General features: G+C 21.9%; 3 protein-coding genes across 9 annotated transcripts in view; 1 reads left to right on the top strand and 2 right to left on the bottom strand.

Moving 5' to 3' along the window:
• The first annotated feature begins 27 nt into the window (after positions 1-27).
• LOC122717693 lies at positions 28-9,907 on the top strand. Of its 6 annotated transcripts, none has more exons than XM_043941983.1 (9): positions 28-138; positions 619-835; positions 1,326-1,530; positions 1,969-2,137; positions 6,133-6,207; positions 7,188-7,268; positions 8,104-8,231; positions 9,250-9,405; positions 9,526-9,907. In XM_043941983.1, exons 5-9 carry the CDS (start codon positions 6,150-6,152, stop codon positions 9,742-9,744), a joined length of 642 nt encoding a protein of 213 aa, XP_043797918.1. In that variant the 5' UTR covers positions 28-138; positions 619-835; positions 1,326-1,530; positions 1,969-2,137; positions 6,133-6,149; the 3' UTR covers positions 9,745-9,907. The 6 variants fall into 6 exon arrangements, with proteins under 6 accessions (XP_043797918.1, XP_043797916.1, XP_043797917.1 ...); XM_043941981.1 differs by having other exon boundaries at positions 57-243; XM_043941982.1 differs by lacking the exon at positions 1,326-1,530 and having other exon boundaries at positions 57-243.
• A 2,438-nt stretch (positions 9,908-12,345) lies between these two features.
• On the bottom strand, positions 12,346-21,051 carry LOC122717714. The gene is made up of 8 exons (XM_043942047.1): positions 20,932-21,051; positions 19,320-19,398; positions 18,152-18,353; positions 17,028-17,145; positions 16,814-16,965; positions 16,088-16,289; positions 15,471-15,553; positions 12,346-12,580 (listed from the first exon to the last, which is right to left on the bottom strand). Exons 1-8 carry the CDS (start codon positions 21,049-21,051, stop codon positions 12,346-12,348), a joined length of 1,191 nt encoding a protein of 396 aa, XP_043797982.1.
• Positions 21,052-26,222: 5,171 nt separating this feature from the next.
• The window catches only part of LOC122717738 (cardioacceleratory peptide receptor), an 86,797-nt gene continuing 85,068 nt past the window's right edge, over positions 26,223-27,951 (bottom strand). For both annotated transcript variants that reach the window (XM_043942107.1, XM_043942108.1), the window contains one exon: positions 26,223-27,588. In XM_043942107.1, coding sequence (XP_043798042.1) covers positions 27,399-27,588 — 190 coding nt within the window. In that variant the 3' untranslated portion in view covers positions 26,223-27,398. The remainder of the gene's footprint in view (positions 27,589-27,951) is intronic.

Raw genomic sequence — 27,951 nt, 5'->3', positions numbered from 1 at the left:
CCTTTTGATAGTAATTTGAGCAATGGTAGACAAACTATTAATCTTATACTTGACAAACTACTTTCAGTAATGGAAAATTTATGTCAATATTTAAGAAACAACTTCAACTTCCTTTGCATCGGAGAAAAAGTTTTTCGAGTATGTTGTTTAATTAAATTAGAACTTGTTTGCACTGATCAAGTTTTATTACATATATTTGTTGCTCTACTTCATCTTGTTATTCATTGAATTACAACTGTATCGGTATGTATATGAGAAAAAGATTTCTAAAAAGAAAAAAGATTCTCATTAAAAAGAGACTTTCTTGACTCTCGATTCCATCCGGATATATCGTTAATCAAACTTTAATAAGTTTCGTTACACTTTTTTCTTTGATTAAAAAACAACTTTTACATTATATTAAAAAACTAATCAATAATCGTATTAATATTAACGAATAAGAAAACGCAATTAATTAATTAATAATAATTAAAATCATTATTTCAAATAAAAAAAATAAATAAATGAAATATTGAGAAATAAATTATTTTCAAATAATTTATTCATCAAATATTAGATTATTTTAAATAGTAAAAAAAGAAAGATATTTAACAAATAATAAAGCTTTTTTTACACTAGAAATACAGATTTCATCAAATACATCAAGAAATATGTAAAAAGTATAAAAGGAAATAGGTTAGGTATCAGTTAAAAAATACAAAACACTACTTACTACACTACTTACTAGACAAAAGAAGAATGGCTTTTGAAAATAAAAACTCCATTCGTAAAAAAAACCATTTTATCGCAAGAAAATATATTTTTATTTTCATAATTGCAATCAAATAATGAATATGTAAGTATTCAAATAAAATAATAAATATTAAAATAATTTATTTTCAAAATACATTATATTTTCATTATATTATATTTAAGTTAAGTATTGTTTAAAATAAAATAATATAATAAATAAAAAGTAAAATAAAAAATCTATTTAAATGATTATTTAAATAAAAATTTATTTTGATCCAATTATGAAGATTATATATGCAAATAAATAAATTAATAAATTGATTGCTCATTCATAGATATATTTTATTTAAAAATTAAATATATTTGAATTGTTCCTTTTCATAAATTTTTATATTCAATATATTTAATATTTAATGTTATTCAATATTTTAATATTGATTTTATGGCTTTTGATTTTTTTTGCGAAAAAATTCGATCAAATTATATTGTAGTATTTTTAAATAAAAAATTAATTGATTTATCATTCGTTATGAATTAATATTATAATTTATATTAATTAATTAGTTAATTAATATTATGCATTTATTATTAAGATTATGCATATCGATTTCAAATTCATTATTCTTGAATGAAACATACCGATCTGCTGACAGTTGTGCAACTAGATTGCATAAAATTCAACGATACTGTGAAATATGATACATAAAATGAAAGAAACTATATGCCAATCATATATTTTATTTTGAATTCTATCAATTAAGAGATATCAAGAGATATCTGAATAAAATTATTTTTCAGGTAAGATTTTAGAATTTATTTGGAAATTTTTATTTTAAATAAATTTATTTTTTATTCTTTTTAAAGTAATTATTTTTATATTATTCTTTTTATTTATTTTTATTTCAAAGAAAATATGTCCAAATAGAAGATTCTACTTTAAATTATTAAAAATAATTATTTTGTGCAATAGTTAAAAAAAATATTTGCACATTTTTTTATTTATTATAACTTTGATATTTTAATTAATTAAATCGAAATGCATTATTATTTAATAATATTTTCATATATAAATATAAAGATATATGATTTTTATATGCAAATGAAATGAAGAACATGATAAAAAACGTTTTATTGAAAAATAATATATGCTAATATTTTGTAGCCACTAAAAATATTTCAAATAATTATAAAACAAATATATTATTTCAAATAATATTTCAAATAATATCTTTTCAGATTAGGCATGCCCAAATCTGATAATAGGAAAAAAATCAAGATCTTGAACTGCCATTGAAAATAACAGATTGTAAAACGAAATTTCACTTTTGTTGTTCAACCGAGCGAATATGTAATTTTCATCTTTTTCCATAAGTCCTCAAACAAGAGCGAATTTACATTTCATAAGGTATTTATATGTTTCTATAAAATCTCTTATAAACTGGTTAATTAAAAAATATTATTTTCATAAAAAAATATTCTTAAGATACGTAAAAAAATTATTACTATTTCAAGCGATATGATAATTTCAAGCGATAACTTTTATATAATTTTTGCGATAGAAACACTCAAGGCCTCGTTAAACGGCAAAAAAAAACCGTGAATTCTTCTAATTATTATCTATGTTTACAGTTATATTTATGTGGAATGAGAATGTGTAAATTTATAAAAAAATTGAAGAAAAAAAATAAAATGGATAATTGAGATACGTCGAAAATTCAGATAAACGCATTTCCGAACAGAAAATTCTTTTCTCCATTCTTTCGAGACATTGTAATGGATTATTAATTTAGTTATATAATTCGATAAAGAATCATATTACGCAATCAATATAATTATAAAAATTTGCATGCATCTTATGAATTCATCTAATGAATTCAATTAATAAATTGTATTATTAAAACTAATTAAAAAAATAATTTTGTTTCATATTTATATTATCTATTTTATATTTTATATTATAAAATTATAAATGTACAAAATGTTAATTATTTCTGGAATATTTTTGGTAAGTTAATTCTAGAGACTAAAATAAACATAATTAAAATAGAATAAACATATAATAAACTTGATAAAATATCGGTTGAAGTTTATTTATTCAATTGTAATTTTTGCATATCAAATGAAGCAGAAACAGAATACATAGTGATAATGGAAATAGAACGATTTCATTATATTTTCGTCCTCTTTCTTTTAATACTTAAATTATTCATTACTTAAATAATCTAACAACTGATTTATTTTTTATGCATTTTTTATCAACTTATATGTTTATTTTGGCTTGGTTTTTCAATATATTAAAATTATATTCTGCATACATTAAAATTAATTTTCCTTGTAAGGTAATGTATAAGAATTTCTGTCACTGATTGTATTTATCATTTTGCATATTTGAAATATAAAATATGATTAATATGATAATATGAATATTATGCCAAAAAAACTATGAAAAAAAACTGTGTAAAATAAAAAAAAAAAATTTCAGGTACATTATGTATTGTACAATATTGAAATATTTATATAATATATACATTATTTTCATAATATTTTCTGCAAACTGAGATGCGTTTTTGTAACCATGTTGAAATAAGTAGAACATGTTAAAAAACACTATGAAAAAGGTAATAATTATACAGAAAAAATTTTAAGTGCATTTATCTTTTCAAATCAAAATAATATATATATGCATGTAAAATCAAAAAAATAATATATGCATGTTATTTATATGAATGTTATTTATACAAAGAAAAAATTAACTTTTACATAATATATTTATGCAAATAATGATTTATTTGCAATTATTTACAATTAGATTTATTTAAATACTCTTCTTTTATTTCAGAATATACTGGAGTAATATTTAAAACATAGAGCTGTGAAGATTATTATTGTTCATCATTATTTAACTATTATGTACCAGATATTCAAAAATATCCAAAAATTTAAAGATGTTTTTTTAATCCAGAATAAGATTAAGAATAAGAATAAAAAGATTTATATATTTTCAATCTTGTTTTTAGTTATTAATAAACAATAATCGATAAAAATAACGCTGGACGCGAATATTATATTATATTCTAAATAGTAATAATTTAATAGTTCAAAATAATTCTGAAATTTTAAAATAATTATTATATGCATCTGAAATGAGTATCAATCTTTAAAATTTTCATGGCATAAATTAATTAATTGGCTAATGATTAATAAAATTAAATGATATTACAATATCATATTAACGTTACACAGTTTACCTATTTAATTTTTAATTTGCCAAGTTTTTAATTGTTTAAAATTAAATTGTTTATAATTTAACAAATAAGCAATATTTTTGTATATTAATTGTTATATTAGTTTCAGTACCTAAAATTGATCTAAAACTAAAGTCTCATGTAACAATTTATTATATAAATAAGATATTTTAATATCAAATCATATAAATATTATTTTAAAATAAATATTAAAATAATTTAAATTATAAAAATATAATATATTTTCTACGTAATTCTAATAATAATAATATTTATTTATAAAATTATTTTAGTTTTCTAATATTTGTTCTTATTTTTAATTTTTTCCTTTAATGTAAAATAATATGAATATATTATTTTTTTAAATTCCGTTAAAAGGACTTTAAATAACAATGCAATATATGTACAGCTAATGTTGCACAGTTTGCTTATCTACAGATAAACATTTTTAATCCAAAATTAAATTGTTTATAACTTAATAAACAAATTTTAATCGATATTTTCATATAAAATTTCGATCTTTAGAATCGAAATCTTCCAAAGATCTTTCATAAATATATTATTCGTATAAATCATATTTTGTTTCCAATTGTTTCTATCTATATTAAAATATAATATTTATTACTATTCAAATATTTTTAAATGGAGGGGGATAACAAGGAAACGTAGAGAGAGTTCATCCTCGATCTATTGAGTCTCTTTGACCTCGATCCCCAATCCGACATCTCCTTTCACTTGAACACTTTTTTCGAGAGCTCTTTCTCGCACCGACTGTCGAGAAACGCGATTGCATTCGATCGCGCGCGCGACGTGCCATAGCTCGGCTCAAAGTCCCGTTACCTGCCAGACGTTTAGATTTCACTTTCATGTAAGTACTAAGAGCCACAGATGTACGTTTAGTTGGTGATCATTTTCGCACTCGTCGAGATCGATCGAGAATCAGTGAGTCGAGATCTTGCATCTTCGGAACGTTTGGATCGTTATTCGATCACTTTCTTTCCTATATTGATTTTCATTATGTGATAGTGTGTTCGGAAAAAGATACGAAATTTTTTAATTTCCATTTGATTAATTAATTGCTTCTGGAATTTCTATGAAAAATTTTTAACATGTGATTTTGTTTGAATTTTAAGAAAGAAAAGATTACCATCAGTGTTGTTTTAATGTTGATAATAAAAAAGTTCACCAAATCAATTACAGATGGCCCTCAAACAATGCGGAGTTAAAAATATTAATTTTCGGCATAAGTTGAGAGTCAATGTAAAATTGTGTATTCACTATATAATTTTCTTATAATAAAATAAGTATAAAAAATGAATTAGAAAATTAGTTTAAGCAAATATAGATTGATTAAGCAAAGTATGAGAAAAAGAAAATATATTACCGTTCATATGTGTTAAATATAATTTATGATTTATAACCATTAAATATTATAAAATTTGTTAGAAAAAATCTGTGAGTAACTAAATCTGCAGTATTAAAACTCATATTATTTATGGGCCAATATAATAATTTCTTTTTAAATTTAATCAGTTCGAGATTTATTATAGAAATAGTATAAAATTTTTAATCGTATAAGCTATTAAAGCTTTTTTAAATTTGGCAATTCGAATTCATTTCCATGTTTTATTGACATTTTTTAGTCCATAAGTGACAAGAAAAAAAATGTACTGAGTGAAAATAAGTGATAAGTGATAAGTGATGAAATAAAAATGAAAAAGATTTAAATTTATACATTTAATATAATACATTTAAATAAATTTAATATCATAAATTTACAATATCGATTCATTTATCGATTTTAAATTAATTTATTTATTTTATATATATTTATACATATTTTAATTTATTAGTGTCTTTTTTATCAATAAAATTACAAAAATATAATAATTTCATAAAAAAAAATTAAAATTACGTTTGAATGCAAATAAAAATCTCGAATTGCATATAATATTAATTATTACAATTAATTAATTTCAAGAATATTATGAAAATAATTGATTGCGATTATTAAAATAATTACTGTCATTTATAATGTTATAATTTATTTTATCCCTAAATAAGATTTAAGAAAGCATAATCGATAATTGAGGATTTCAATCAAAAGTGAAAGATTTACAGAATGAAAATCAATGTGCAATTTCCATGTGTGTAGGTCTATTTGATGGAAAAATGTCGAACACGACAAGCGTATTAGTGAAATTGTGTATCCTGATGCTTCTTTATGAATGTAAGTGATGATTATACATTACATATATTCCGTCCTTCGCCTATTTTCAACAGAAAATAAAAAAATTGTTTTGCATAAATTATTAATTATAATCTGCAGGAAAAAATATCTATAAATATTTATAAAAAAGTATAAAAGTAATAAAATATATTTGCAATAAATATTTAAATATGTCAATGTATCTCATAGATTTTGATTAAATTTTTTTTAAATATTTTGTTATAGCACATAACGAGAAAAATAAAAAACTTTGGAAATTGGATTTTGAAAAAAAAATAAAAAACAAAAAATTTTTACAAAGAAATTTATATTATTATTATATTCAATTATAGCTTATATTTATATTAGCTTAGAAAATAATATTTACCTTAATTCACACTCATTACTTACAAAAGTGACAGTAAATGGGGATATAGATATTTTGAGAAATCTGAATTATATTTATTTTTATAATTAACGGTTTCTTTTAAAAAAGAAAGTTTTACTAGTAAAAAAAGATAGAAGAAGCATTTCTCAATAAGATAGGAAACAGCGTTAATATTTTCTTTTTTGAAGTATATCTTGACTTTCTAGAATTAGGTGTGTGCTTTAAAAAATTGAAGTTTTAGTTTCAATTAGAGAGAGATAACTTCGCAACAAGCAATGGCAAAAATTATGAGAATTAACTAGGCACATCCCATTTAAAAAAATTATAAGTACATATTAAATTAAATACATAAGTTTCAATATAATTAAAAGCATATAAATTTCAAATTCGATTTATTTTTTCAGTTTAGTACTATAAATTTTTAAAAGAAAGACATAAAAATTAATAGAAAAGATTCGTTCCAAAATAATTATTATGAAATTATTAATAATGATTATTATATAAAGATAATATGCTAAAAATCTTCGTTGAAAAATAAGATTAAATAATAAATAATAACATAATAATAGACACAATTATATAATAATAGAAACATTATTATTAATTGTTTCAGGTGCAACATGTCTTGTAATCCCGGAAGAGTTGCCAACAATACTTTCATTGATCTATTCCAACATTCCACCAATCAAGAAAGGTAACGAGATTAAATTACAACTTGCTCATGTCTAGCTATTTTCAAATACAAATGAAAATAAAACATTCTCAGGCATGATTTACATCGAGAATGTTTTATCGTCGTCACGCGAATACATGATACCACTTTCACTGACTAGTCGTGTTTCGCTTTTTCAAGCTTATCTCTATACTCTCTCTAGATTTTATTAAAAGTATCTTATTTAATATTCTAAAACATTCAAGAAAACTGAATTTCTATTTTCTTTGCACTTATTAAGAAAAACAAATTTTATATTTCCACAAATAATGTTTAGAATCTTCTTTTACTGAAAAATATAGAAATATTGAAAATTAAAATATTGAAAATATTTGAAAATATTTATTTGAAAATATTCAAATATTTCAATATAGTTATAGAAATATTAAAATAAAAAAATAATAAATAAAACATTTTAATTAAAGAGAGCAATATACATATATACACAATATTAATATAATTCGTGATACCATGATTGATTATAGATACCAAACATATAAAAAGATGTTTATTGAAATTTATTTATTTAATTATAATCAGTTTAAGATTATATTATATGAAATATGATTATATTATATAAATATAAATGAGAAACAGAGTGATTTCATTTAAATAATCGTGAATTTAAATTATTTATAATTTAAATAAATAAGATTTAATTAATATTTTTGTATATTAATTTTTACTTTGACATCTAGAATCGATTTTCTAAAATTGAATTCAATACGAAATATAAGTATTAACATACTGTATATGATTGCAGTTTAATACAAATTGTAAACTTGGTTAATTAAAATTGTTTTATTTATGCCAATAGGTACCGATTCGAGGATAGGCATTGGTTTCCGGCTTGGCGAACATGCAGATTTTCAAATGTTATTTGAATTAGGACCACAAATGGAAACTGAACCCATTGGTAATACAGATACTAAAAGACGTCGAGATGTGAGTATTTTTTTAACAAATAATTGGTAATTATCAATAATTATATACAATTAATTCTTCATTTTTAATAATTATATTTAATCCATTCTTCATTTTCGCAACTTAATGTGTTCCTCATCTGTCAAATTGACATAATGTCAAAAACATCAATGAAATGAAAATCAACGTTCATCAATTTTCGCTAACAATACATTTTAATATCATTAAAATTGGTAAGGTGTTTTTTTTTATTCATACGTATTCATAGAATGGCTCATGAAAATATTTGAACATTTTTTTAATAATATTTTAATGAATCATTTTTTATTTTTAATGAAATTTTGTATTATATGTAAAGCAATTTTTTTATATGAATATTGTTTAACAAAGATGAAATCAACGCTCAAAAAACTTTTTTTCCATTTTTTAAAATTCTGCATAATTCTGCAATAGTGACTTAGGGTAAAATTTTAAATTATATGATGTTCAAATTCAATCTTCTATTATTTTATTTCATTCAGACAAAATTTTATTCAAAACATGGAACTTTAAAAATTTATTTTAACTGCTGAAAAAAATTTTCATTGGAAAAAATTTTTTTTATATATTTGCATCTATTATGTTCTCATTAAAATCAAAATTTTTTTTGAGTAAATTTTTTTATAAGAGTATTTTTATGAGCCACCGTACATTACGTAACTAAGAAACTTTTGTTATTTTTTTTTATGATAAAAAATATAATAAATAATATAATATAAAATATAATATAAAATAAAAAATCGTTTATGAAACCTGCAATTATTATTTTATAAATAATTGATGAAATTTAAAGTTGGATAGATATTTATAATAGAAATATTTCGAATTATATACTTTGTGCATATTTATTACATTTAATTTTCCTTTTCCATTGCAAAAAACTAACAAAATTTTCTTGATTACTTAATAATTACTTTATTTGATTAATTTTTAATAACTAAATAATTACTTTATCTTTAAATATATAATCCATTTGTCATAATTATTTATCTTCATACAGGCGATGCTCAGTGCAGCAATGAAAGGAGACTTGGGTCCACTAGCTCAAGCGGTGGCTAAATATCAATTGGAACGTAAATTGCGGAAAGAATTGGAAAAATTAGATACGATGGAGAAGAAGTTAAAGGTGGTTGCATCGGAGAACGATAATAAGAAAGTAAATTCAAATAATTCTTTCTTTTCCCTTATTCTTGACAAGATATAATCTTGAAAATTGAAAAAAAAAACCAAAAGCAAAATATAACCAAATAATGATCGTATCTTTTGTTTCTTTTAGACTACAGGTAATGAATGGTTAACGAAGTGGAGCAAAGAAATGACAAAATCAACCGAGGATCAAGCATCTGTGGAAAATATTTCAAGCGAAAAGAACAAATTATTTGTAGAAACTCAAAGGATAGGACAATCTCCAGAATTAAATAGCAATAAAAGTACTATTTCTGATTTAAAGAAATTATACAAATCACAAAGTGCCATAGAGGAAAAAAAAAACTGAAGAATTTATTTATAATATATTAGGAAATATATTTTTTTAAATATTTGTATTTAATAAAAATTATGAATAAGAATATATATACGTATAGTGAAAGTAAATAGTGAAAAACATAAATTCATTATCATTAAGGAATTTATAAAAGAGTTCAAGCAAACAGTTGCCAATTAACATGTTAATTTATAAAGGTTTTCTTCTTGTACATAAGAGAATAATAAAAGTATTGGATTTTTGTTTTACGCAAAAATATATAAAAATATATAAATGAATAATAATTATAATAATTTATACTTCATTTTATAATTATTTTTTTGAGATAAGAAAGATAATAATCAAAATATTACTATTAATTTTCAATTAAAAATTTTAATAATCACATTTGACTTCTGATAAGAAACAAAATCAATTTTATTCAATATCTTTGCGTTCTTATTTATTTAATGTGCTTTACATATACATATATCTTGTAAGGAATATAATACAAAATAATACAAAATAGTATTATTAATGATAAAATTAATGTTCTTTTAAAATTTTTCTACACATTCTATTCTTTTCCTTTAAAAAAAATTTTAAAATAATAAAATTGATGATTTACACATTATGCTATTTGTTCTAGAGTTTTGAATTTTTTTTAAAAAATAAAATAGGTAAAAAATACTATGAAAAAGGATCAACATTTTGATATTTCGATTTTATTATGAAAATAGACGTTTTATTACATCGAATGAAATTTATGCATATAGAAGAAATGATTCTAAATATTTCTTCCATCAAGGAAATATCGAGTAATTACTTATTACCAGCAGCATAAATAATAACAAAAAATAAATATAATAAAAAAAGGGTGAATTATAAAAAATACTAAATAAATAATTTTGAAAATTTATTGCATAATTGCTATACATTTGTATATGATGGTTATTATTTGGATAGTTTATATTTTGAATATAAAATTTATATAATTATTAATATTAAATTGTAGTAAAATGTTTTGAATGAAATGAAATTATTTTTAAAAAAATTTGTTAAAACTATTATAAATAATATTATATTCTGAGTAATAGAGTATTGAGAGCAATTATTTGAACTTCATTGTATAATTATATTAAAAAACAATATAAAATATTAATTTTTGTATTGCTTTTCTTTAATCCGAATATTGTAAAGTACATTATTTTTAATATTTTAATATTATTTGAACATTATTTTTAATATTTCAAATTTTTAATAAATGAGAATTTCGTTAACTATTTATTTATTTTATATTTGATAATTCATATAATTTTTACGATAGTCATAGTAAAAAAAATGTAAAAACGTAAAACACCATGAATTTTTATGTGATCAATGTTTAGAATATAAAGTTTTATAAAATATTGGATTTATTGAATTCACTATCGATGATTATATATAAAAAAAGTTTAACATTTAAACAAGAGATGATAGTTAAAGAGCATACTCAAATTCTTTTCTGTTGGTAATAATGTGTGACAAGTTTGGTCATAAAAGATAGCGCCACAAGTTAAATACTAAAAAAAATAAATTTGTAAAAAATTAATTTTTACATGTAAATATATTTTATATGCACATATCTACAGTGATCCCTAAATTCCTAAGAAAAAGCATTGCAATTGCAAAAGCATATTCTGTGTTGAATTAATATTTATTATCGGTCTTTGATATTTTGATTTAGTCATAAGGATTTCTATATTATCGACTTAATAATAAACAATAGATATAAAATAAACAAAAAATAATATTGTTCATCAACACAAGAATCACAGATACAAATATAAAAGATATTTAGTCTGTACCGATGATTCTTGATCTTTATTTTGATATATAAAATGATATATAAAGTTTTCTCTATCATCATATAAAGAATTTTCTTCTATTATATTTTATTATAACAACCGAAATTAAACAAACTAAAGAATAAGAAAGTGGAAATCTACACTGTTAATTAAATTGATATCTTGAAAATTAGTTTTGAAGTAAAAGTCTTGTCATCAATGTAATATTGCAAAATGTCTGAAATAAACAGCTAAAAATCAAAATGAAAGGATATGTAAAAATAAAATTTAAGATAAAAAATCGTTTATAACATGATGTTAGTTAGATATGATCAAAAAACACATAAATCAAAAATTGATAAAGTCACGCATACATTGTTCGAATTTTATCACGTAGCATCAATCAAAAAAAAAAATTATGCAAATATATAATCTATGAAAAAAAATTTAATTTAAATATTTAAATATTATAATTTTCAATATTTTTAAAATTATTTTAAAGATTTGTTTTTAATTAATCAATAGTAATATTTCAACAGTCGATAATATAGAAAATATAAATATATGTATTATCATATGTACTATTATACATATTAGAAATGTAATTCTTTTTTTCATAAATATTTTTCTTGTAAAGTGTGTATACATTGTATGATTAAATGGTGATTAAAATAATAAAAAATAATTATTTAACGAAATTAAAACTTAGTTTGTCCTTAAAAATTTTTTTTTATATGTACAAATTTATGATTTTTCATTTTCAATAAAAGATTTTGATGTTGTAAAAGACTTTTATATAAAGTCACCATTACCGTTTCATTTCTTTCGAATAACCTGTCTGATCTTTTGCGGATCTTGAAGTCTTCTCACGAGGAGTAGATTGATGAGAGCAACAATGTGGTGTTTTCTCCGAACAGCAACTTTTTGATTTTGGTTTCTGCTTACTTTTCCCATTTATTCGTCGAATGATTTCTTCGATAAATCTTTGATCTTTCTCATTTAATTCAGCTGCCAAAATGTTCCTTTGACATCCCTCTTGTCCCCTGTAATTACAAGTCAAACAGTCCTTTTATAAAAGAAATATTGGTGTCTCTTCCAAGAAATAAAATACTCCGAAAGGCTGCATTAATCGATGTTCATATTTAACCCATTAACTTTCTTCGCTAAATTTTCATTAATATGCTAAAATATTTCAAATTTTTTTATAATAATAAATTATAACGATAATAACAGATGTAATATATTTTGATATAAGAGCAAATATATATTTAAGAAAGTTTAATATTTTGCATAAGTTGATATTCAGAATAATTAAAAAATAATTTTCATTCTCAGAGCACTTTTAAGAAATATTTTCGAAAAGTAATTTTCAAAAATTTTGTTGTAATGTTTTTATATAAGAGAAGAGATTAAGAAAAAGGATTAAACATCGATCATAAATAGTTGGATAAATAAGATTCTTTTGTATTTGTAAAATAATTTATGAACCAACAATATTAAGTATATAAACAAATAGATTATAAATTGTAGGTTATAAAATTCTTATTTTATAATTTTATTTATAATTTATGTTTACTTGATTTCATTTTCTTCATTAACAAACTTTATGCAATTTGATGAAAAAATTGATTTGTATTTTTGATATAATGTAAATATTATATAATGCAAAAATAAATATCAAATCATATTTTTCATTTGTAAAATTGATTATGAAATATGAATGAATATTTAATGCCAATACAATTCTGTATAAGATTTTCGACATATTATATATACATAATATATATTATTGTATATATAACCTATAATTTATAATTTAATAATTTATAACTTATTAATTAAATAATATCATTGATTGGGAAATTATTGTAACAAAAAGACTCTCTTATCCATAATACAAATTTAATAGAATTTTTATACTTATCATTAATATACTTATCATTTTATACTTATCAAAATTATCATCTTATAATACAGATATAAATATAAATATACATATCTACATATATAGAATTATATTATTATGAAAATAATTACATATTATAATATAATTTAATTACATATTATATATATGTACAGTTATATTTCTATTTAAATAAAACAATATTAATTTAGTTTAAAAGTACTTATACTATTTATAATTTTAATTTTATAATTGCGGAAACAAAAAAATATAACCAATCAATTTAATTTGTTTGGTAGTTCTAATTAATTTATCTTTAAAGAACAGACGAATATCGAATTAGATAAATATAGAATTTTTTTTCAACTACAAAAAAAAAATAAAAAAATAGAATTGATTTTTCAATTTCAAAGAAGTTAATAAATAAATAAAAATTTAAATAGAAATTTATTTTTATCGAAAAGATGACAAAATGAATCATGCAATATCTTTGATAATAAATATTAAATTTTTAAACGTACATGCCAAAAAATGTAACTCCAATCAATAATATATATATAAGATGGTAAAATTATTTTAATAAAATTAAAAAAAAAATGATAAAAAAAAATTATAAAATAAATCATAAAAAAATCATTTATTCCTTGTGATATCAGATATTAATTTACTTATATAAGTTGATATAAGTAATAGATTATTTTTTTTATATCATAAATTTAACTCTTTTTTAAAATAATTAGTTTATCATATTACAATAATTTTTCTTTCTTTCTTTAAATTGTTTCTCTCTCATTTTGCAAAATATATAGATAACTTATGATTATTTTTTAACTTATTTTAATTTTTCATTAAGCAATTAAATAATTTTTATTACCCAATTTTACCATTTAAAATTTATAATCAGATAAATTAAAATTTAATTTAACATCACAGTTTTTAAGATATTATTGTAAAAGATTTTTTTGAAAGAAGAAATAAAAGGAATGGATAAATGAGTAATAAATAAGGAATAGATAAAAGAAAGAACAAAAAAATATTAAACAGAATGACAAAATTTCTAAAACTGATTCTAATGTAACCAATTGAATTTAGAAAATATAGAAATTTCATTGTATTTATAGACAATAATATATATCGCAATTTTTCTACATAAATTATAAAAATGATGATAAAGAAAAATAAATTAAACTATTTATTATGTTAATTAATTACTTATATTAATTAATTACTTATACGTAATTAATTACTAATTAATTACGTATAATACTATTACTGTAAATTATATTTATATAAATTGTATCATTTATTACGTAAGATATGAAATTAATTATTAATGTCTTAAATTAATGTCTTAATTTTCGGATCACGTTATATAGCTATATATATATATATACACAATATATATATACACAATAATATATATTGTAATTTTTGAATTCACAGAAATTATCATAAAAACAAATAAATAATTAAATTACAATTGTATTTCTCATGCAAGACTTGGCCACAAATATTAAGGAATTAATGTCTTAAAATTATGCTATACATATAGAAAATTATTATTGCACGTAGGAAGAGACAAGCGAAGGGAAATCTTCGACTGTCTGGCGCAAAGAGAAAAGCTCGCTCTTCTCGTTACGAAGAAGCGACATTCTCGACGGTACATTCCGGAGAACGTTTCGCTAATGAAACGACTAAAATGCGGAGAGTGTATCCCGCTTTAACCGATAAGGATTACTATATTATGTTATATTCTCTGACAAAAAGTGAGAATGACTCTATGTCGTGCGATTTTTTTTTTTTTATTCGCTTTTTCTTGTTCATGCTCTGTTTATTGTTCTAACGAATATTCTTGTTGATTTATATTTCGTTTCTTCTTTATTTTTTTTACCTTATTGCATCGTGTTATTTCAAGAAATTAATTGTCAGAAGTTCTCGACATTAGAGGAAATTGAAGTTGTAATTGAAGTTTAACGAGCATAAAATTGTGTCTACTCTCGATATAAGAGAAATAAAGTGATATTGTTCACCTTTGGTAATTGTACAGTTTCGCGATTAATTTGTTCAGATACAAGTTGTCCTTCTGTAATGACTTCAACTCTGATTCCTTCTCCTGAAATTGAATTAAACATGATTGATTATTTCGAATTATTAATATACATATTATAGTCAATGTTTTTATGTTACATAAAAATTCTAAATTTTTAGTTAATTTATTTATTACATGAATATGAATAATATAAATAAATACAATACTGCTTTTTTTTTTATCAATATAATATTATCATATATTAATCATATAGGAATATTAATCATATAGAAGATATAGGACTATGTATGTAACGCCACATGATCATTAACTACATTTTATATTTATATTCAATAAACTTATACTTATTTATCTATTCTTTTTATTATTTTTAAAATTATTTATTATTATGTTCGATTTTATTTTAATCACAACTTCATCAATATGTATCAATAATGGAATTTTTATAAAAAAAGAAATAAAAATTAAGTAAATTATAACTATTTAAAATAAAAATAAATAAAAATTAAATAAATTATAACGTATAAATCATGATGTGCATTTATAAAATATACGTAATTTACAGATCATGCATTTAATGAATCTTAACACCATTACCAATAATGTGTTTGTCGCAATTTTGAGTTCCTCGTTACGTGTTTCCGAAAGATGACGAGCTGTGATCGTCTCTGTGGTTAATCTTGTCAACTGTTGTCTATAATTATGTTCTCGTTCCATTGCCTTATCCCATGCTTCCTCTCGTGCAATTATGGTATCTCGAAGAGTTTGCATATCCTTTTCCAATACTTCTAATTCTGATCTATTGTAATTATATCATTTTAAAAATGTGAACACTTGAGAATAATGATTATCAGTGAAACAGTACTAGCAGCATTATGGCATTAATATATGTGCTTAGATACTTATTTATCTTTTCATATAATTCTTTAATTATTTTATTATTTTCTCACTTTTCAAATATTCGAATTATTATATTTTTCTATAAACATAAAAATATATTTTGTTAATTTTTGATATTAAAATTATGCTTGAAATTAATCAGTTGTTATATATATTGTTAAAATTATAAATATATATTTAAAAATTAAAAATGTTGAGAATTGCACAATTGTTCTTGGCAATTATTATTTCATTTATAATACTATGTTCAAAATAAAAAATTACTCAAACAATTCAAAGCTAGATTTGAGATATATTTCTACTATATGAACATTATTTAAAACCAATTGTTTCATCTTTTCTTTAATATACTTCGAATTGTTTGAACAAATGCATTATTGAATACAAAAAGGAGAATAACGACATAAAAGATAACGTATTTACTTCGTAATTGTGACAGTAGGAGGTTGTTTCTCACAACTTTCTAATTTTCTTTGACAACCCATGCATACTGCCCAGACTTGCACTCCACGATCAGCCTTATGTATGATATTCGTAGTTGATGTTTCGGTAGTTCTACCCATTGACATTTTTTTCTGAAAGATCATACTGAAATGTAATTTCTAGAAGAAATCAAACCGCTTTTAGACATTCGTACTCCATCTTCTGCTTCTTTCTTCATTTCCTCAATCTTTGATCTTTCAAAATCGAGCTCCTCTCGAAGCAAAGTCAGCCTCTTCTCTAATCTTTTTATCTCACTCCGTTCCTCTTTTAATCTAACAAAAGAAGAATAATTAGGATTAAAGATTATTCAACGCTATTTTCTCTCGATTCTCGGAGAGAAAATATTGCTATTTAGTAATAAAATACTAAAAAAAAAAAAAATATTTAATTATTGATCGTTAAGCTTAGAATCAAAATGAAATTTAGAGATGGTAATATTGCATAAGATTTAAATATGAAATAATGATAATCAAGAAACATGATTCATCGTCTTCTTTTTTATGTAGATTTTAAAATATGAATAATGTGCTCAAAGAGATTTCGTTATTAATGAAAAATTGTTAATGAGGTTTTTAAATTGTGTTCCTATTCAAAGATTTAATAATATTGTTTTAATATGAAAATAAATCAATCAATTATCAATTAAATTCAATATATTTAATGATTCTCAGATTATTTCATGCAAAATTAATCATTTCTTAAGCTCGAATTAATTTCACTTATTCACTTATTCATAACTATGAATTTTATATATTTATAATAGATATAAAAAAAATTAATTTAAGACATAATATGCAAAAATATGTAAAATATCAAAAATAAAATATTTATTACGATAGTAGAGGACGAATTAAATATTTATTTAACTTTCGCTTCTTTAATTATAATGCATAAACATTCATAATCATAATTTAATAAATAAACTTTAATCGATATTTTTTTATCGATATTAATTTTTACATTTGTTTTGATCTTTAGACTCAATCTTCATTTTACAATTATATTAATATCCTATATAATAAAATTAATGATAAAAATGTTTCTGAAGAATAGAGAAAATTTATAGTTAATGATATAATTTTTAGTTAAAAAATTTATAGTTAATGCAAATAAAAACGAAGCAGAAGAGAACGAAGTCTTGTGTTTTTCGATTTTTTTCTTTCTTTCTTTTTTCTTTTTTTTTTTTTTTTTTTTTTTTCAATTGATTCGTATATTCAGATGCAAACCAGAAGAATATTGATTAAGATTTGTCCATTGTCCGCGTATTAATATACTCACTGAGCCGTGAGGGCTTTGTTCTCGGTGATAAGATTTTGATTACGCGTCTGCATCACAATATTGCTATCCTCGAGGAATTTCATTTTCGTTTGTATCTTCTCCATCACGGTCGCATCCCCATGTTTTGTTGTCTCCTGCTTATAGATCGGTGCAGTCCTTCCTACTTGTAATCGAGTATCTCCATAAGATGGTTCAATTCTTCCTAACAAAATAAATGAAAATTTTTAATATTTTATATATTTAAAAAATTTTTAAATAGAATCGTATATAATACAACTATAAAATGTTAGAAGAAATTATATCTTTTTCTTGAGGTTATGTTACTTATTAATTTATCAATTATTCATCATCATTAAATTAATTATTTTTCGCATAATTATAATATAATATAATATAGATAATATCAATAATTATAATATAGATATCATTATATATTATAATTTTATTATAGATAATTTGTTGTCAAAAGCATTGTATCTGAAAAAATATTTCAAAAATTATACTATGTTCTAAAAATTGTTCTTCATAACAATAACTTCATAAGAATCTATTTTTGAACTTCGATAATCAAATTATTCGAAACATCATCATTAATATATACGATTAGAAAAAAATTTTTAAATAATATTGTTAAACATTACAAAAGATATGTATAATTTAATAGAAATTTATGTTTGTATAATTTTTTGAGGTTAATGTTTAAACTCCAAACGTTAATGAATTCTATAATATATATTATCATTAGTGAGATTCGTTTGTAATAAAAATTTTCAATTAAGAATTTTGTTAAAAATATATCTATAACTTGATAAAAACTTACGTTTGTACCTTTTGAGGTACAATAGATTTCAAAAATTAATCGACTCTGTACATCACGATGAATAACTTTTTTATAATAAAATTTTCAATTAAAGTTATCATAAATCAAAAAAAAATTTTTATTAATCACGTCAAAAGCAACATGTGAAAAAATATTTTAAATACTATGATACATCACATAAATAATCGAAAACAGGAATATAAGCAACACATACAGTAGTTGATATGTTTAAAGCGTCAAATGGATCATACGTGCTCACACATTTTTAGTGTTTTTATATCTTCACCCACAAAGGGAGGCGCTCGCATCGTAAATTTTTTTTTGAGAAAACTTTATTAACTATTTTACCTGATGTCGGAGTTTCTTTGAATCCTTCGTGATTTCCTTGAAAGTCTAAATCTCTCCATCCTGTGGTACAATAACCTGAGATTACAAATTGCAAAAATGAAAAAAATAATTAATTCAAGTGTAATATATTTTTCATATTAATAATAATTTTATTATTTTGAATGTAACAGAATTAAGCGAGCAAATTGAAGGTGAGCATAATAATCATAATCATTAATCGAGTAATCATCATAGAGTAATCTGGTAATCTTGTAATTTATTTTGTATTTATTAATAATCCATTGATCAATTAATTTGTAATTATTTGAATACTTGATATGTATATTTATTATACATATGATATAATAAAAATAAAATACAGAGAAAACAAAATCTGATGAAGTTTTTCAAATAATATTTAATTGAAATAATTAACAATAAATTTTCTAGAAGATTGAAAAATTACTTTATCAAATTTTTAAATTTTGGAAATAATGATATTTAAACTATTTTATACATTGATATACAATTTATTTATGTATTTTAAATATTCTTGATTAATAAAAAGAATTTTATATGATAAAAAGAATTTTATATATCATTTTATGTGATAAAAAGAATTTTATATATCATGTTGTTGTTATTTTTAATTATTCTACATAATATATTCTATAATAATAAATATACCAAAAGTATATAAAGATTATTAAATAAATTGTTTGAAATGAAGATTGTATTAAAAGTTATAGACTGTATTTTATTAAAGTAAATAAAATTTATTTTATTAAAGTAAATCCTTTATTCTAAATATATTTCAAAAATATATAAATAATAAATATGTATTATTTTTAAAAAAAATGTACATATTTCGAAAAATATATGTACATTTATTACAAATCATATTACAAATAAGTTATTGACTCAATCAATCAAAAGTATAATTATCTATGATTAATGATTATTAAATTAATTAGGACTTTTAATTACAGATTTTTATACAGCTAAAAAAGTTGAAATATTTAATTAATATATATAAAATATATCGTATATATATTCAAAATATATTTACAAATATTCTTTCAATATTATAATATTTCATATTATATCATAACTAATAATTTTATTCGAAATATAATTAAATTTGTTCATAATATTATACAAATAAAATTAATATTTTAAAATAAAATTTTAAAATAAAAATAACACATGAAAAATATATTTGTATAAAAATTCGCAATTTCATTATAATCATAGAATCCAAATCTACTTGAGAAATTTTCGAGACTATTTTTTACTATCAATGGGTAACAAGATTGAAAATTCCAGAAAAATCCATTTATAAAGAATACTCTCAAAAATTTTACTGTTAACTCTTTCGAGGATTTTAAATTTATTACAATTTTTTCTAACAAAATAATAATTCCATTTTGAAAATTCAGATTCAATTTTAACCTATTTATATGTATTTCGTGCGATTGTAATTATATCAAATCTGCCAAAACCATTATAAAATTCATCTCGAAAGAGTTAAATTATTAATCAAAGATTTTTTTTTCATTCAAACCTTGAAACATAATTGATGCTTACGTAATGAATTGGCTGCCTCGGACACGAAGTCACGATACGTAGCATTTCTATAATTGTCAGATCGCGGTGTATATTGCGGAGGTAAATTGTAACGATTACTGTATTGGCCATCGAAGTAACTTCTCTCCTTCGATGGATTTGATTGCTGATAATGTACGCAAGACATGTTGAGAGATTCTCGACGATTGTACTATTGTCGATAAATAAAGGGGTGCTAGAGGGTGTTTGAAATTGGATCAGCAGGTCCACTGCGACCTGGATCACAAGAAATGATGATTTCTTTTTTCCTTTTTTGTTTTTACATAATATCGTGAAAGGTATTTTTTAAAAAGTAGAATGAAAAGAAATGTTTCATGAACGAAAGACAACGATCCTGATACTCTGAAATTTTCCCTGATTGCCTCGAGTAATCGTTACTTGCTCGTTATTTGTTTGATGTTATAACAGTGAGGAGTTAGTTTGTGCACGATATGAGAATTATTTTATGTAAATACAGTTAATCAGCAAAAATATTCGAAATTTATATTTTTGTTAATTATGCAAGAGACAAATTCAAATTTTGTTTTTTTTTTTTTTGCTTATTAATATATTGAACTTTATTATGCAAATATGCGAAATTTATTTAATTGATTTGAAATGATAAAATAATATTAAAATGAGATTATATTTTTATAAAAATATTTAAATAAATTATTATAATATAAATTATTAATAATTAATTCATATAAATAATTATTATATTTATTAAATATAAATTATTATTATAATTTATTTTCAAAATAATTGAAAATAATATAAATAATTTAAAATACCAATATTTTGAAAAAAAAAATAAATATTGGTTTTGATTTCTTCTTAGTTCTATAACACATCGGTTTTAATCTTTTCATGTTTGTGAAGTGCAATGTTTGCGCTATTACGCAGTAGATGATGCGTGAGATTCTATATCCTCGTTCGAATAAAAATTTTAAAGAAAAGATAAATTTTCCTTTTTATTCAAATACTTTGTGAGACACTATATTTTATCGAATATTTGTTGATAACTTTATGTAACTTTTTTATGATATAAGCAAGATGAAAGCGGATGAAAATTTATAAAAAGTGTATCTTCTTCGAAAAGACTTGTCAGTTATAATAACATCAAAGGTATTACGTCTTGTTTTACTTTGAGTTGATGTTACCTGAAAACGTGAGATTCTTGAAAATTTTTCGTTTTTTTTTTTTTTTTCTCTTATTTAAAATTAATCTTCTATATCAATTTATTAATGTCCTCGAAATTTTAGTTAAATTGCGTATGAAGTGTCCAATTTCGCGAATTCGTGGAACCATTTATAATTTATAATATGTAACTAAATATGAAATAATAATATTGAATTTAAAGCTTGAAATTATGCAAGTTGAATATTTATATATAACTATATATATAAAATTTAATATTTGTGTTATAATATTATTAATATAAATTGTTTTATCAATTGGTTTTCATAAATATAAAAAAAAAAATCAGTAACAATTAATTAAATATTTTAATTATGATAAGATATATTTGTTGAATCAAATTTTTATTATTCTTACAAGAAAAGATTCTCTTCCTCTTTTGGAAATTCAAAAAATTAATGAAAATTCAATAATAAAAGTTAGTAATATAAGAAAGCTGTATTTAAAAACAAAAAATATTTATTTTGAATTGAAAAACAAATTTAAATAAAATTATTAATTTTTTTGTTATAAACAATTTTACCACAGAATAATGAAAATGAAAAGAAACAATTTTTATCTGAAAACTTTTTTCGTATTTCTTATAGTATTCAAGTAAACTCGAAAAATAATCAAATTTTTAGGGGTTGATTTCATCCGCTTAAAGTGATTTTGGATAGAAAAAAAAAATTGTGTAATTCATGTCTACATATGCATTATGTATTCTTAAGATTTCATAATTTTTTGAATTTTCAGATTGAGAATTTTTTCTTGTTAATAAAATTGTAAAATTGTATTCTATTTTTTTAAAAATCTTATGAATAATTTAATTGTTTTATCTGCAACAACGAAATTGTAAAGCTCTCTCTAATTTTGATTTTAATCTTTTACTGACGTATAACATAATCTTTTACTTATAATGTATTTTATATCAAATATAAATAATTTGTTGATGTTATTTTACAATATGAGGATTAAAAAAACAGATGATTTAAAAAAAGAAAGAAAATTTAATATTAATAATGATATAAAAATAAATATAAAAATTGCATATTTGAAAAACATTAATAATTATTTAACAATAAATCTAAAATTTAAATCTTTATAACTCAATTTTTATCTATTTAAAAGTGTAAAATTAAAAATAGTAGTAAAAAATAGTAATAAAAAATTTCACAATTTCGAAAATAAATCTTGTATAAAATAATACTTTATTAAGTCAGCAAACATGATAAATTTTTAAATCAAACCAACAATGCCCATGAATGAATCTTGAGTTCTTTAACCTCAATTATCGAATGAACTTATCAATTATTCTTATGAAAAATCGTTTGACATGAAATTCATTCATTCCAAATTCCAATAAAATCAAAAATAGAGACTTCTAAAATAAGAAATACGAACTGTAAATTGCTGTTTGTTTATAGAAGAATGATACAATAAATAACAATCAACTTAAAAATTTATAATAAACAGATTTATAATAAAAAGACTTTAAAGTAAAATAATATTATAATTTAAAATATGAAAAATGATGAAAAATGAGCGCACTTGTTGACGAAGAATAAAAATCTTGGAATTTTCTATTCTACAAAAAGAACTAATAAAATTCTTTTAATAATAAAAAACTTTCGAAAAAATATAAATCAAGAATTTCTTTTTAACTTGTTTACAAAAAGAATTGTTACAAAAAGAAGAGAAAATTTTTATTTTTCTTTCAAAGAAAATTTCTTTATTTATTTCTTGCTAAATATTTTGCTTTTGTCTGTCTTTTTTTTTTAAAAAAAGTTTGCAACTTGTCGTACATTGCAAGATATCGTTCAAAGTGAAAAGCATCTGGATTAAAATTAATTATGTTTCGCGGAATCGTCGTTGCAAATCGTTTCGAGCGAGTAAATAAGAGACGATGAAAAGGATCCCCCTCTTTATCATGGCGCCACCATGCCGTTGAATTTTATAACCGGTGCAAGTATAGGCCGTAAAAGGAAATGGAGAAACGCGAAGAAATTTTATTTCGCACAGTGGCGGCCTTCCTTCCGCGTGATTTGTCCGTTTGTGCGTGGGCCTGCCCTCGTAAAGAATTTACGAGTTCGAGACGTGGGCGAAATTACGTAAAATGAGTGGAAGAGAAAGAGAGAAAAAAAAAGAACAGAAGAGAGAGGGGGAGAGTGTTTGAAGACAAATTAGCAGGTAAATTGGAAATAAATTTAATTGTATCGATCATGAACTAGGTAATATTCCTCAACCACGAGTTATTTCCTAAATATCTAAACACGGTAATTGGACATTTAGAGCAATCAAAGATGAGAGATAACATTGTTTGCGTTAAGATTGATTGTAGTTATTATTTGGTCAAGAACAGATATTAGATGGTTAATTTGATTTGAAATTTTTTGCGGTTATGGAAATATATTATTGACTTATAGAGTAAATACAGTGAAAGAGAAAGATTTATGAGTTTTGTAATTATCGAAGAGAGAAACTTTTGTAATTATTTAAAAGAAATATTAATTTTTAGAAAAAAAATAGAGAAAACTTTTGATTAAAAGAGATCAAAGAGATATTGTTTCTTAGAAAAATTAATAAATTTAAAAAATTAATAAATGAAAGAAAAAGATTTGGTTTAAAAAATTCAGAGATTTTGCAATTATCGATTCGATATAATAATGACTTTAATTTAATAATAAATGATAATAATTTTTTTTCAAGTAAGTAAATAAATACAATTATATTCTTTTTTGATTTTATTTTAATCAGAAAGATATCACAAATATATCGATAAAAATTGAATCGGGAACAATTGGAACTTGAACTTGAATTGGATTATATTTTTACAATTTCATACAGCTTCTTAAAGTTAGAAGTTAGATATGAAAATAAAAAACTGAAGATAAATTTTTTTACTTACGTCATAAATTGATTTCACACTTATTTCTGCAATGAATTGTAAAAAAAAAAAAAATAAATAAATTATTAAATTTTCTGAAAATAAGGAGTTCAAAAATATATTAATATTGCATTCTTATATCATGGACGAATTTATTCGATAATATGTACAAATTCTTTAATGATGAAAATATAAATATATGGTAACATATTCCTTTTTTAAATAAAATATACAATAAATAAAGAATAAAACGAGTTTTAAAAAACAATTTCATCTATTACTCTTTAAACATAACTTATATAAAGTACAATTTAATTTGAACACACGATACACAGTACGAAAGTTGAAATGGTCGATTAAATTCTCTATTCAATTTCATCGATGATCGAATCTTTGTACGAGAAAATCCGCTTTATCGTTGAACTTTCAATTTCATTTAATAGAGTCCATAGATATACTATAAAGATATTCAGTATCATTTAGAGATACAAAGATGAATATGCTGTACAATTGCAATGTTTCGCAGGGATGCGCATCGATCGAGAAAAATATTGGGCATTGATTTATGGTTCTCGTAGATCGCTCACAAAATTGCACTCGCGAGGGCAGGGGCGTTTTCGCGATGATCACGAGCGAATGGAATACATGAATATATTACACATTTATGATTACACGTATGTGTCTGTTTATATAAGGTGATCTGATAACTTTGACCATCTAATTTTTATCGTTATCTGTAGATAAAATGATAAAATTGAAAATTTCGAAATTGAAATTTTTATTATTTTTCTTTTTGCGATATTTTCGTTAAAAAAAATAATTCTACAAAATACTTAGGATTTTTTGATAGGGAATAGGCATTCTATATGATAAATGATTATCAGTGATCAACGTATTTCAATAAATGTTGAAAAATAATAAAATTCTATATAAAAAATTTTTATTAAGAAAGATAGAACAATGGCCAAATTGCTTCCCAATTTATCCGTTTCAGAGGCACTAAGGATTTTTTAAGAATTGACATAAATTGTTTATTTAACATTTATTTATTTTATTATAATTACATTATCATATTTTATCATATTTTAAATGTATCCAGGTTATTCTTTCACGTATGAAAAAATTATTATATACATATTATAGTCTTATAGATACAATTTTTGTAAAGAAATATAAGAGATATTCAAGGTAACAGAAGTTATTGAACCACCTTATATTTGTGTTTGTATATGTATATGCTTACATACATACGTACAGTATATAGACACATATGTGTATATGATGTACACATGAAGCTGATGTTCGCTATGTATATATGTACATATATGTATATTTTGAGCGTATCATTTTCCACATTAATCGATTCGCCAGGCTAATGTTCCCTCCATCCTCCTACAAGTTTGTAAATGTTTAACAGCTTCATCAAAGTAAAATTTATTAGTAAATCGATTTGGTTTTATAAGTTCTTTACTTTTTCGTATATCACTGTTAATAAACTATTTATATTTGCTATTTCAGTTTTTATTTATAATTTTATAACAATCTTTGATTTTAACCTTTTCACGATATCGCATATAATCAATATAATATTTCAATTAATTATTAAATGAATATATTTTCTTTCGGTAAAACAGGTCTCAAACTTTAATACATTATATTTTTACAAAAACATCAATTCTATTATAAATAATTGACAAAAAAAATTTGATTCTGAAAGAATTAATTAGAGGATGAAAAAAACATATACCGCGATCAAATTCGCTTGAAATACTGATCATGTAATGTGAGCATAAAAAACTTATTTTATTCATATTTTTCTCTTGAATTATGATTTTAATATTAATTATGTACGTAGAATGTTGGTGTTATTCAATAGTTGCTTATACGTACGGAACGATAAGAAGTCGCGAATAACATTCGGGCAATATCGTGAAACTTCGGTCAACATTCGGATAGCCGAAAGCAATATTCGGCTAGTTTCGGGCAATATCGAGAAGCTTTAGATAAAAAGCAATGTAACAGGATCAGAGCCTAATTTTTAAACATTCTCTCGGCTAGTTTTGTTATTAATTTTATCTTCAGCATCTCTTTTGGTTAACCGCAAGCTTCTTTATCTGCAAAATGGCAGGCTAAACAGCACTGATATTAAGATATAGTTTGTACTGTAACAGAGAGTTCCAATCTCTTTTCGTAATTTTTCGCATACCTGAGACAGAAAAAAGAATGGATAAAAAAATCGAAAAGAAAATTTCAGAAATCCACGTCTATAAGATAGACGGAGCATTGATAATTTTAGTGACGTAACAATACTCGTAGTCTCTTTGTCGAAGCTCAAAAGGAGCAATTTTTCGATGAAAGAATTCTATGCAGATTTAAGATGTATCTCACTCAAGAAAACGCGATCAGGTTTCTTTTTCATCGTTCATTTTTTACACCAGTGACACCATAACTCGTTTCCTAGAATGTAACATGGCGATATGACCGCTTCTTCTCGAAGATTGAGCCGTTAAAGATGTCGTCACTGTCGTCCTTGTGCTACTGTTTGGAGCACCAGTGCCGAAACAATGATGTGGGTTCGTCGCACACCATCCAGAAACCCATGATATCACTTGTGTATTTCTGTTGAATTAGAATCATTTTGTTTGATTTAAACAGGTTTGTGTTTTTTTTTATATTAATTATATAAAAGATAAAATAATATTAAAACTTTTTGTTCTTTTACAATTGAATTATTAATCTTTCCAAAATAAAATGTTTGATTTAAATTTGTGAGATTTTAAAAGTCTTAAAGTCTCAGATTTCTTTTCTTTTTTTTATTTGTTTTTTTTCAAAATCTTAACATTATTAAATTTCTTGAAATTTATAGTTAGCCAATAATAAAACTAATTACTTTTTTGATTTGCAAATAATTCAAAAATTTTAAATATAACAGAGCATCAATTATCCAAATTTCGATTATTATTAAAATATTGCACTATCACT

The sequence above is a fragment of the Apis laboriosa genome, unplaced genomic scaffold (assembly GCF_014066325.1).
Source record: "Apis laboriosa isolate Shangri-la unplaced genomic scaffold, ASM1406632v1 scaffold56_cov145, whole genome shotgun sequence".
NCBI lineage: Eukaryota > Metazoa > Arthropoda > Insecta > Hymenoptera > Apidae > Apis > Apis laboriosa.
Note: the sequence above shows the minus strand (reverse complement) of the source record. Positions and strands in the feature narration are given on the sequence as shown.

Bases quoted from the DNA above. Each gene is read 5' to 3' on its own strand.
- LOC122717714 (XM_043942047.1), bottom strand. From the start codon at position 21,051: ATGTCTTGCGTACATTATCAGCAATCAAATCCATCGAAGGAGAGAAGT. The intron at 18,354-19,319 runs GTAAAATAGTTA...TTATTTTGTTAG, and splicing joins CAAAGAAACTCCGACATCAG to GAAGAATTGAACCATCTTAT. The intron at 16,966-17,027 runs GTACGAATGTCT...ATGATCTTTCAG, and splicing joins AGAAAGAAGCAGAAGATGGA to AAAAAAATGTCAATGGGTAG.
- LOC122717693 (XM_043941983.1), top strand. From the start codon at position 6,150: ATGTCGAACACGACAAGCGTATTAGTGAAATTGTGTATCCTGATGCTT. The intron at 6,208-7,187 runs GTAAGTGATGAT...TAATTGTTTCAG, and splicing joins CCTGATGCTTCTTTATGAAT to GTGCAACATGTCTTGTAATC. The intron at 7,269-8,103 runs GTAACGAGATTA...TTATGCCAATAG, and splicing joins CATTCCACCAATCAAGAAAG to GTACCGATTCGAGGATAGGC.